Source organism: Saccostrea cucullata, unplaced genomic scaffold (genome assembly GCF_032062105.1).
Source record: "Saccostrea cucullata isolate Sc308-1 unplaced genomic scaffold, CSIRO_AGI_Scuc_v1 ctg5901, whole genome shotgun sequence".
NCBI classification, from domain to species: Eukaryota; Metazoa; Mollusca; class Bivalvia; order Ostreida; family Ostreidae; genus Saccostrea; species Saccostrea cuccullata.
The window spans coordinates 20,802-30,875 of record NW_026928980.1 but is presented as its reverse complement, the minus strand read 5'-3'; the positions used below and the strand labels follow the sequence as shown (position 1 = coordinate 30,875).

The 10,074-nt window shown below is 37.3% G+C and overlaps 1 protein-coding gene across 1 annotated transcript; it reads left to right on the top strand.

Moving 5' to 3' along the window:
• Positions 1–1,420: 1,420 nt before the first annotated feature.
• Positions 1,421–8,329, top strand: LOC134279509 (mediator of RNA polymerase II transcription subunit 16-like). The gene is made up of 8 exons (XM_062761920.1): positions 1,421–1,680; positions 3,488–3,662; positions 3,930–4,022; positions 4,285–4,419; positions 5,366–6,251; positions 6,484–6,713; positions 7,143–7,269; positions 7,635–8,329. Exons 1-8 carry the CDS (start codon positions 1,538–1,540, stop codon positions 8,327–8,329), a joined length of 2,484 nt encoding a protein of 827 aa, XP_062617904.1. The 5' UTR covers positions 1,421–1,537.
• Positions 8,330–10,074: the final 1,745 nt, after the last annotated feature.

Sequence of the window (10,074 nt, the reverse complement as noted above, 5' to 3'; positions counted from 1 at the left end):
TTCAAAAGGAGGTCAAGCTCCAAAGTCAAAAGGTCAGATTTGTTTGAATCTAAAGGATGGACTTGCCACAAGGAATACCTTAAAGTTTGAATTTTAAAAACTATCTTTTTAAACTACCTGTTCAAAAGTTATGTCCAAGCCTTAATGGAGGTTAGTTTTAAAATTGGGTCAAACTTTAATTCAAGGTCAAAAAATAGGACTTGTCGCGATTAATTCAAATGTGAAATACATGAAATCCTTTGTAACCAACTGTTCAAAAGTGGTGGCCAATATTGAAATTGAGTAAATTTTTGCAAAAGTAGGTCAAACAGGTCAAGAGGTCAACGTGCTTGTACCCAAAGGAAGGACTTTTCTCAAGTAATTATACGAAAGCCATAGCCACCAAACAAAAGTTAAGTAGATGAAGTCAAACAGACAGACAGACGAAATGACAAGGCAAAATAAAAGTATATGAGGGGGCATAAAAAGTTAATTTGGCAAAGAGAATTGTTTTCCGTGTCTACGACTATCTGGAACAACCCTCGTACATGTACGTAAAATCGATACACAAGTCAACCAGACCAAACTGAATTAATATCGTGCTCACACTTTTTGAGGAATACTTTTTTTTTTGGCGTTCTTCATATTTGTACTTAATAAGGAAATCTGGAGAAAATACCCCCCCCCTCCCCCCCCGTGGAATCTGCCGAGTAACTAAACGTATATACGAAACCTAGTAAAATTGACCTTGGACCCCCTTAGAAAACGATAATCCCTCCTCAGAAAAATTTGAAGAAAGCTATGTAGCATAATGGTATGAAAAATTATTTGAATCATTTGAAAGCTTGATGTAGTATGCCCCCCAAATATGAAATATGTTTTTCACGTTTGGGAAAGATTCTCGGGTTTTTTCTGCTTGTCAAGAAATTTCTGGGTTGGAAATTATATTTGACTGCGGTGAACCCCCCCCCCCCCCAAGAAAAAAATTCTGGATCCGCGCCTGCTTCATATTTGTACTAAATAAAGAAATCTGGAGAAAATACACCAGTATTCTGCGTTTGACCCTAGAAGTGTGTCAGTGAAAGCAGTCAGTATATGGTGTCTGCAAGGGTTCCTCTAGCTGCAGAACTGCAGAGAGCTACGTACAGTTCTGCAGCTAGGGTTCCTCTGGATTAAAGTGTCAAAAAACATTTAACAAAAAATTATTCAAAAGATAACTTTGTAGAAAAAAAATCCAATAAGATAAACAAACATAAACATGTTTTCCAAAGAAACTGTGTTTTTATTGCAATTTTATTTCGTATTTTGCGGACGAGAGATAAGTATACGATCGAAGTCTAGCTTTCGAATTCTTTTATATACGATCTAAGCTTAATCGACTAATTTTAAGTACAACTTCTCGAATTCCTTTAAATCATTAAAACGTTTTAAAGTGCGAAGTTTCATAATAGTATTAAAAGACGTAGTTTGACTTCGAAGTACTCAGAAAGAAAGAAAAACGATTTTCCCATTTATGAAGAAATCGCCATGAAATAGACCAAAAAATCATTCCTTTACGATGGAAGTTGTGTATACATGCAGTGATGACTCTCACAGCAATGTCAAAGACTGGATTTCAGAGGAGAAGTGTTGCACTTCATTATCAAGCCAAAACGTGCTGGCAGTCAGCAGGCAGAAAACAGCTTCACACAAAAAGAAAAGGTTGTCTCGTAGTAATCCGAGGTTCATTTCACTTAAATCTCTCGGAAAAAGACCAATTTTAAAGAAAATCATGATTGTATCACAGGGGCATCTTATCCACTCTGTTCTCTACTTCACATATAAAAATACTCAAGGGAAGAATCGCATATAGTCTCTCCTATTTTTAACAAAATTGTCAAAAAACAACTTACTTGAGAAAAGTTTAGCAATGACAAATCCTTGAAAGGAACTTGACATTAAATACATGTCACTGCACTTATTGAGGCTAAAAATTCAATTTCGATATATCCATCGCATTGGTCAATAGATTTTATGAACTAAAACCCCAGCTTTCTGCACAGTGTGAAAGGAGAAATGCCCAAGAAAACATAACTCACCCGGATGACAATAGGGTAGTACCCAGTCTCTATCCAATCCAATGGCACTCGGAAGGCCACGGTATACCCTATTGTCATCCGGGTGAGAGATCTTTTCATTTTGCGTAGAGTTTCACACTGTGTAAAAAGCTGGGGTTTTAGTTGGATAAAAAGATTTTCGATGGATATATCCAATATTTTAGCCTGGATAAGTACACACATTATTTGCGCTAGTTCCTTTCAGGATTTGTGTAACTTTTCTCAAGTAAGTTGTTTTTTGACTTTTTTTAAAAATCGTTTGCTACTTTTTTCTATTAAATTTATCCCTTGTGTATTTTTATATGTGAAGTAGAGAACAGAGTGGATAATATGCCCAATGTTTGATATTGAATCTCTTAGCAGCGTTAAAATAGTGTGATTGTAACTGTGTAATCCAGAAGTTAGTGTTAGGCCTAATACGTAAAGTTATTGTCTCAAACCACAGTTCAGAGTCTGCATATAGCTCTCTCCTACCTGTGGCTGCTTGATCACATTAATTGTTGTAATTCAATATTTATGTCTTTATGCTGTGACGTCATGTTCAGCCAAAGACTGTCACAATATTTGTTTTCATTGCAATATATTGAAATCAACATTGACATCATCAAAACACAAAAACATTTTGTGCACTGCAATTGGGTATTGAAAGGTCATGGAAAAAGTTCAATTTCCTACTAAGCTTTATCTGCATTGGTCAATATTTTAATGAGTTATGAAATATTATCTTCTCATTCAGCTGTAGAAGAAAGGAGAAATGCAAGATGAAAACATTTGGCTGAACTGGGAATCGAACCCTGGACCCCTGTATTACTAGTCAGGTGCCTGAACCACTGAGCTATCCAGGCCAATTATCCTAGGTCCATAAAGCCCCAACTCCTACGTTCCTCCCTGTGCCCAGTGCCAGGAATTACTAATTTACACATACACTGTAACCTGAACAAAGCCCCTACACTGGCCACTAAATCTAGTAGGAAAGGAGAAATGAACAAATAAAACATATGGCTGGACTGGGAATCGGACACAGGACCCCTGTATTACTAGTCAGGTGCCTGAACCACTGAGCTATCCAGGCCGATGTACACTGTCCATAAAGCCCAACTTCTACACAACCACAGACAGAATGGGAGAGAAACGTACATTTTGGCCATAGTTTGCGACGATGATGTAAAATAAGAACCTAATTAAATGATCCTTTACAAAGATTTGATCAACCATTACCCAAATGTAGATGCCTATCCAAATTTTCTAGCTACCTACAGTACACATACCTTTTAGTCTGAGAAAAAGCTTAAAGGTAGAGATAAGAAAATGGATACATCCCCTGTTGATGAATCACACATGCCACATAGACTTTATCATAAAAAATGATTTATTTTATAAGCAAAAGATAATCATCATTTATGCTATTCCAGGGGACATGAAACCAGCATGACCTATGAGATTGGTGTGTTTGATCTGGATAAACCGTGGGAGTGGTTCACCGTTACGACTTGTTCAGCCATGGTTACCAATTTACAGTGGGACAAAACTGGGACCAGATTACTAATCACAGATTCCTCTGGTTTATGTCAAGTGTGGCAGATGCAGGTACCATAGGAAATTTTACTAAATAAAAGAAAGGTCAAAGAAGATACATGTGTTGAAATATTTTAAATCAATAAAAAAGAAATAAAAGATTTACATAACTGTTAATTCAAAACAAATACTATATACAGCATAAATTTTGCTTCAGTTTTATTCACGTGTAAGCAGACACTAAAAGTGAAATACATATAGTTTGCAATTGAATTACATAATACTTAAGAAAGACGTCTAAAAGACTTGTCTTCATGTTAAAATTACATTTCCTTGAAGGAGTTTCTTGTGAATAAATGGGAATGTATGGGATCCTCCTCACTTCCTGGAGAGGATATTTTGGCTGTTGCCTGGTTCCACACTGGTGTTCAGGTGGGTAAAATATTAATATCACAGTTTATATTATAAACAAATTATTTTATAATGATAGAAGTGCATGGGCATGCAGGTTTAAAGGAAATGTTTTTAATTAGCCTTCCCAGTGATCCTTATAGATACAATTATATAGATAGTGTCACAGTGATGTATTGTTAGTTCAGTATCCAAACAAGTTATAAACATCATAGTCACTGTGGTCATAAATTGAAATTATGGATGAAACAATGTTATAAATTTTAGTTTCTACTTTTCTCAGGTTTTGTTCAGCCCAGAAAAGAAAGATGCTGCCACTTATGATGACAAGTTCATCAGAGAACGTTATCAGCCATCTGTGTCCCAGTTTGGAGGAAAACCTGTGGATGGATGGATAGTGGTTACAGCCAGTGGTCTGGTATGTATGTCTTTGCTAGTATAACTAGAGGTACTGTGAGCAATGAGCTCACTAAATGATACCCCCTGCCTCCCATATGGTTATAAAGTCCATGTTTTGATGTGGCCGGGAAACCCAAAATATGTGTCAGATCAAAAAGTAAAATAGAAGGTGCACAGTGGCAATATGTAATAAAGATTCTGTGAAAGTTTCATTAAATTTCACTCAGTGGTATAAGAGGAGTTGCGGATAAGAGATGGGTACTTTTTATCCCAAAGCGTAAATCGGACAGACGCGAAGGACGGAGGACAGACATTTCAGCACCATAAAAATAAAAGCAGTATATTTTTTCCCTCCCACTTTTCAAGCAGGGGGTATACTAATCAGTAGGCAAACAATACTTATCCAAGTTAGAGTTATCTCTCTTATTAGAGTTATCTCTCTTATTAGATGATTTTGAAAGCAAAATATATTTATTTAAGCGAATACCATCTTAATATACCATATAGCTGGTTTTCTTGGCGGGTGTAAAATTTGGCATTTTACCTGCTCAAAGGTATGCCATTAATTTTGGCATAATTTATTTTAGCGGACACAGAGTTTCGGCTCTTTGCAGATAAACACTTAGAAAAGAACTTATTATATTAGCGATTAAATTTTTAGCGGGCTACCATCAAAACGTATACGGTATTTCACAGAATATCATAAATTTTATTAATTTATTATCTCTCTTATACTCAATGGCAAATCTTTGAGAAAGAATATATTTTTTCCCCAAAAATGAATTTGAATGGTAGTTCAAAAATTTTCATTTATTTGGTTTTTCAATCTTATTATCTTCCAAGCTTTAATCCAATGCACTATGTTTTTGTTGCATTTTCTTGTGTTTCACAATTTCCATTTACAAAAATCTTTTACATAATCACTCCCATCAGTTTTAAATATTATGCAAATACATATATTTCAGGTGGATTGCTGTGTGATAAACAGACAGGAACCTTTCATTACCTCCTCCCACAAGTCACTGTCTCTCACCCCTCAACGACTCAGTCTGGCCGCCATTGCTTACTCCAACATGGGGGGTATCGTCATCGCCACCAGCGATGGTCAGCTGTCCTCTCTGGTTCAATGTTTCCATGTGACCATACAACTGACCACAGAAGGCATCCAACTCACCAGCAAACCTACCTCCAGTCTGCATATGAAGAGCCGCATGGAATATTCTACCAACGATAGTCAGCAGATGACTGTCATCAGTTTAACCTTTATGAACCCTGAGTCATGTGACACTCTGATTGTTAGTTGTGGTTGCCATGGATATAGTTCTATGGAGATTTGGCAACTTGTAGAACAGCATACAACTCTTCACCAACTTTGTCAGTCTGGCCAAGGGATTGATAATGGATTCAAAATTCACAAATGGATGCATCACTCCACCATTCAGCATACATCATACCTGTCCTGCATAGCAACATCAAACCTTCCTGTCAAACATGTAATGGAGACAGGGTTTTCACCATACATAGCCGCAGCTTATAAAGATGGGTCCATCAAACTCATTCATCGCCATAATCACCAAGTGCTACACACTTCGACTGATGTATTACGTATGCATGCAGTCAGCAGCTCTCCAGCAAAGAAGTCCAAAAAATCTGTCAATATTACAAATCTTGTACAGACATTTTGTGGGTGTGGCCTTGTTGCAGTGCATGATGGGAAAGTGTCAGTTCTGAAAGTTTACAATGTTAAAGATGGTGCTATTTCTCTGTCTGCTCTCTTGGTCTGCCTATTATTTGAGTATGCCTTGGTCACTGGCAATGATTGGTGGGGAATTCTGCTGGCAGTCAAGCCAGGTAAGTAACTAAAATTTATCTTGGTACATGTGGTAAAGCACTTATTTTTATAAAAAAAAAACTGTTGACTAAACTGAACTACCGGTATACATATTATAAACCTGCTTTATATTAAAAAAGGTATATGTTGGTCTACTATGCCTGTATACCGAGTTGTTTCAGTGCTATTTTCCTAGCTGTGTATATGTTATTGTTAACAGACACTTTATTTGAAGCATTCATTTTATTCCAGGAAATATTGAAGCAATTTGCCAGAAGCTGATTGACAATTTCTTTAAGCAGTCTTCTGCCATGCAGGAGGCTGTTGCCATGCGACTCCAGGCCCTCAAGGTGGCGCTGTACAGTACAAACTTCTCCAGTCGAGAGAAAGCCTCAGACTGTCATACTAGGCTAGTGTTACAGGCCATCAACGCTCTGTTCAGGGGACTTCTGAGACCAAAGGTTATTACTTCACAGGATAAGGTGAGTTCATTATCTAATGTGGTTCATAAATAAATGATTGTGTAATATACAGTGGAATTTTAGCACAGGACTCATGTTTTTTTCCTGAATTTGTAGTACGATGGTTTCATATTGATTTTAATTTGCTGGTTAAATACACCCCCCCCCCCAGGTAATATGTAGTGGTATTCCATTTTGGGATCTTGATGGGAATTATTCACTGTTTTAATGAACAGTCTGACAAGTTTTTCTGTACTCAATAAATCTAGCAATGATAAGATAATTACAAAAAAATTAAAAGAAAATTGTATGTCACTTGTTGTTGTGAGGGATGCTTTGCTTGGCTTTACTTATAATCTTTTCTACATGTATATTAAGCTTATTTCTTTTAGACAGTCCTTGAGAGAATTTCAGTACTCAATCAAATGACTGATATTTTACTTCTTGTAGAGTCCTGGAGAGAAGCTGAGTGCCCTCTGTGTGAAGTCCACTGATGGTGACCTTGACAAGGTTCTGTATGGCCTTGACAAGGACGAGTTTCAGGTGGACACAAAACGAAGGGATAAAGCCGGAGATGGTAAGAATTGAACTCTGACCTTATGATCATATAAACTTTTTGCAATCTTTGTGAATTGTCCTTCAAAAACTATTTCTATTTTGTATATTGTAAAATCACATATTTTCGTGGGGTCAAATTTTTGTGATTTGAGAAAAATCTCTTGGTTCGTGGGGATTTGATTTTGTGGATGAAGAATTACTGAGTACTTATGCATGTAACATTTTACATTTCGCAGTGGACATGAATTCGTGGGTCTCTTCATTTTTGATGTGACATGATTTTGTGTGGTAAAGGTTTAAATTTAGTAATACATGTTTATGTTTCCTACAGGCAATAATGTTACATTTCTTCTTTATAAATTTCATTTTCTTTGTCTTTTTCAGTAGTGATGATGCAGTCATTAAAACCACTCATCCAGTGGATTGCAGATTTCTGTCTACACCTGCTAGCCTCCATACCTCTCTATCAATCCTACCCTACCTTCCCTGGCTCCTCTCTACTGAGTGACAGCTCCCTTCTGAGGACGCTGCGAGAACTTCTGGTCATCATTCGGATCTGGAGCACCACATCACCCAGTGTGGCACCTGTGTTCACCACCACGTCAAATGTGGACTGCTTAGCTCACCTGTATAAAGTCCTCACCAAGGCTTGGTTATGTTGCAAGGATGGCACAAAGCTGGACTTTGATGAAACTCTGCTTGATGAGTGCTGTGTTCTTCCCAGTAAGCTGTTAGTGCCTGCTATGAACCAGAGCTTTAGGCTTTACAGCTCTGGGTATACTGTTTTTGGACAGTCGTTTCCTGTCAGCTTTGTCTGGGGTGAATTTCCGGAATATCTTTACAGTCAGAAGAAATCTAAGTTGATGTATGTGTCTGATGTATTGACTGAAAATCAGCAACATCATGACATCATCAGGCAGATTCACCTCGGGGTGAACTTGTCCGAGAATGTCCGTCAGTGCTGCCGCTGTGGAGGGTTCTCACTGCTTACAAGTGTTACCAAGTCCTCCATTATGAAAGCCTGGGAAAAAAGATGGCAGAGACATTGTCTGTGTGCAGCTCACTGGAAGCTAGCATAAAGTAGATGGGGTTCTTTTTACAGTATACTCAATATCATCCAAAGTATAACTATTACTTTCCCCTCCGGCTGATTTCTATATCTTGACCATATCAAAAAGCAAAGGGAATTTCAAATACTCATGTACATACACATCTAACTGCATACATGTATGGTGTTCCGATAAGGCCATTTACAAAAGCGTAATAGGACGCGTTAGGAATAATGCGCTTTCGCAAAGTGACAACGGGATAGCGCAGGTGCGTTGTTACTAATGCATCATTGCGTTTTTTATATTGACAACGCGCTAGGGCGCTAGCACATTTGTAAGCCGGCCATCAACAGTCTGATTAAAATCAAACCTTTACTGGCTCCTTTTTATTTTGATTGTCGCGTGACAATCAAAAGAAGAAGTGGCTAGTGGAGGTTTGATTTTAATCACACACTTGGCCAACAGTCGCCCGTTCATCGTTCCCTAAACAAAGGCTTGATTTTCACCGTCGGCCGACATTTTACGAAAACCCATTTTCTAAATGTCGACCGACCGACTTAACGAACTGTCTGATCGAATGTTGGTCGCCGAACCGATACACGACTGCTTCAATTGAAAGAATCGGCCACCTACGCAGAAAAATTATAATCTGGCCTGACAAACACTTAATTAATTGGTCGGTCGACGAGAAAAAAAATCAAAATTTGGCAGGCAACGGCCGTTGGACAGCTGACTGTCTCTAGAACTAGAAGGATCCTATTTTTGCCTGAAAAACCGTCGGCCGTTGATCGTTCTTGAAAATGTGTTTGGGGTTTAAGCGTGACGGGACGGCATGTTGTGTGTTAGATGCCGTTTATGGCATACTGTGTCAAATATGAACACCATATCCTTTGTCATTCAGAAGTTATCACCAATGTTGATTTTTTAAAATTTAGGTCAATTGTGAAGGTCAAAGGGTCAGAAATCAAAGTATGCTCGGAAATATCTTGTCACAGGTACATGTAATGAACATGATGATTCAAAGCACTATCTCTTCCCAATCAAAAGCTATAAGGAAAAAATAACATTTTTGAAATGTAGGTCAAACTTCAAGGTCATGAGATAAAAAATTATAGTATTAGAAAGGTCTTGTCACATGCAGTACTCAAGTACAGGTTTAATATGAAAGCCACATCTCTTCTCATCCAAAAGTCGTGGCCAGTTTGGTTGAAGATTCTGAAAAGTAGGTCAAGATCACGAGGTCAAAAATCATAGCGAATTAAGAAAGGTCTTGTCACATGTATTACAAATATTTAATATGAAAGCTTAATCTCTTTTCATCCAAAAGTTATGACCAATTTCAAGTAATTTTTAAATTTTTCAAAAGTGGGTCAAACTTAAAGGTCACGGGGTAAAAAAAATCATTATGATAGTGTATTTTTGCCTACAATCAAGTTTAAACGGAAATATCTTATCACTCTTATAAAAGTTACAATACATTTACTTGGTGCACTGGATATGTGCCAGGAACTGTTTCAACAATCAACATACATATCATTTTTAAGATTTCCTCGTAAACTTGGCTATATATTTACATCCACTGAATATTTCCTCCTTTATTTCTTAAGAAAACCCATTGCGTTAATCAGTGCATGAACTACACTAGGCATGTCACCTGTACAGATTTCTTGATCAGTGGCTGTTCCATCAATGAAACGTACAAAGACATTCGAATAATTAATCCAATAATTAATCTTTTTAATCCTACTTTAAATGATTATTTAAACAGATACAAA

Excerpts from the sequence above, each read along its gene's own strand:
- LOC134279509 (XM_062761920.1), top strand. The coding sequence starts at position 1,538 with ATGGAAGTTGTGTATACATGCAGTGATGACTCTCACAGCAATGTCAAA. Across the intron at positions 1,681-3,487 it reads GCTTCACACAAAAAGAAAAG|GGGACATGAAACCAGCATGA; the intron begins GTTGTCTCGTAG and ends ATGCTATTCCAG. Across the intron at positions 4,420-5,365 it reads TGGTTACAGCCAGTGGTCTG|GTGGATTGCTGTGTGATAAA; the intron begins GTATGTATGTCT and ends CATATATTTCAG.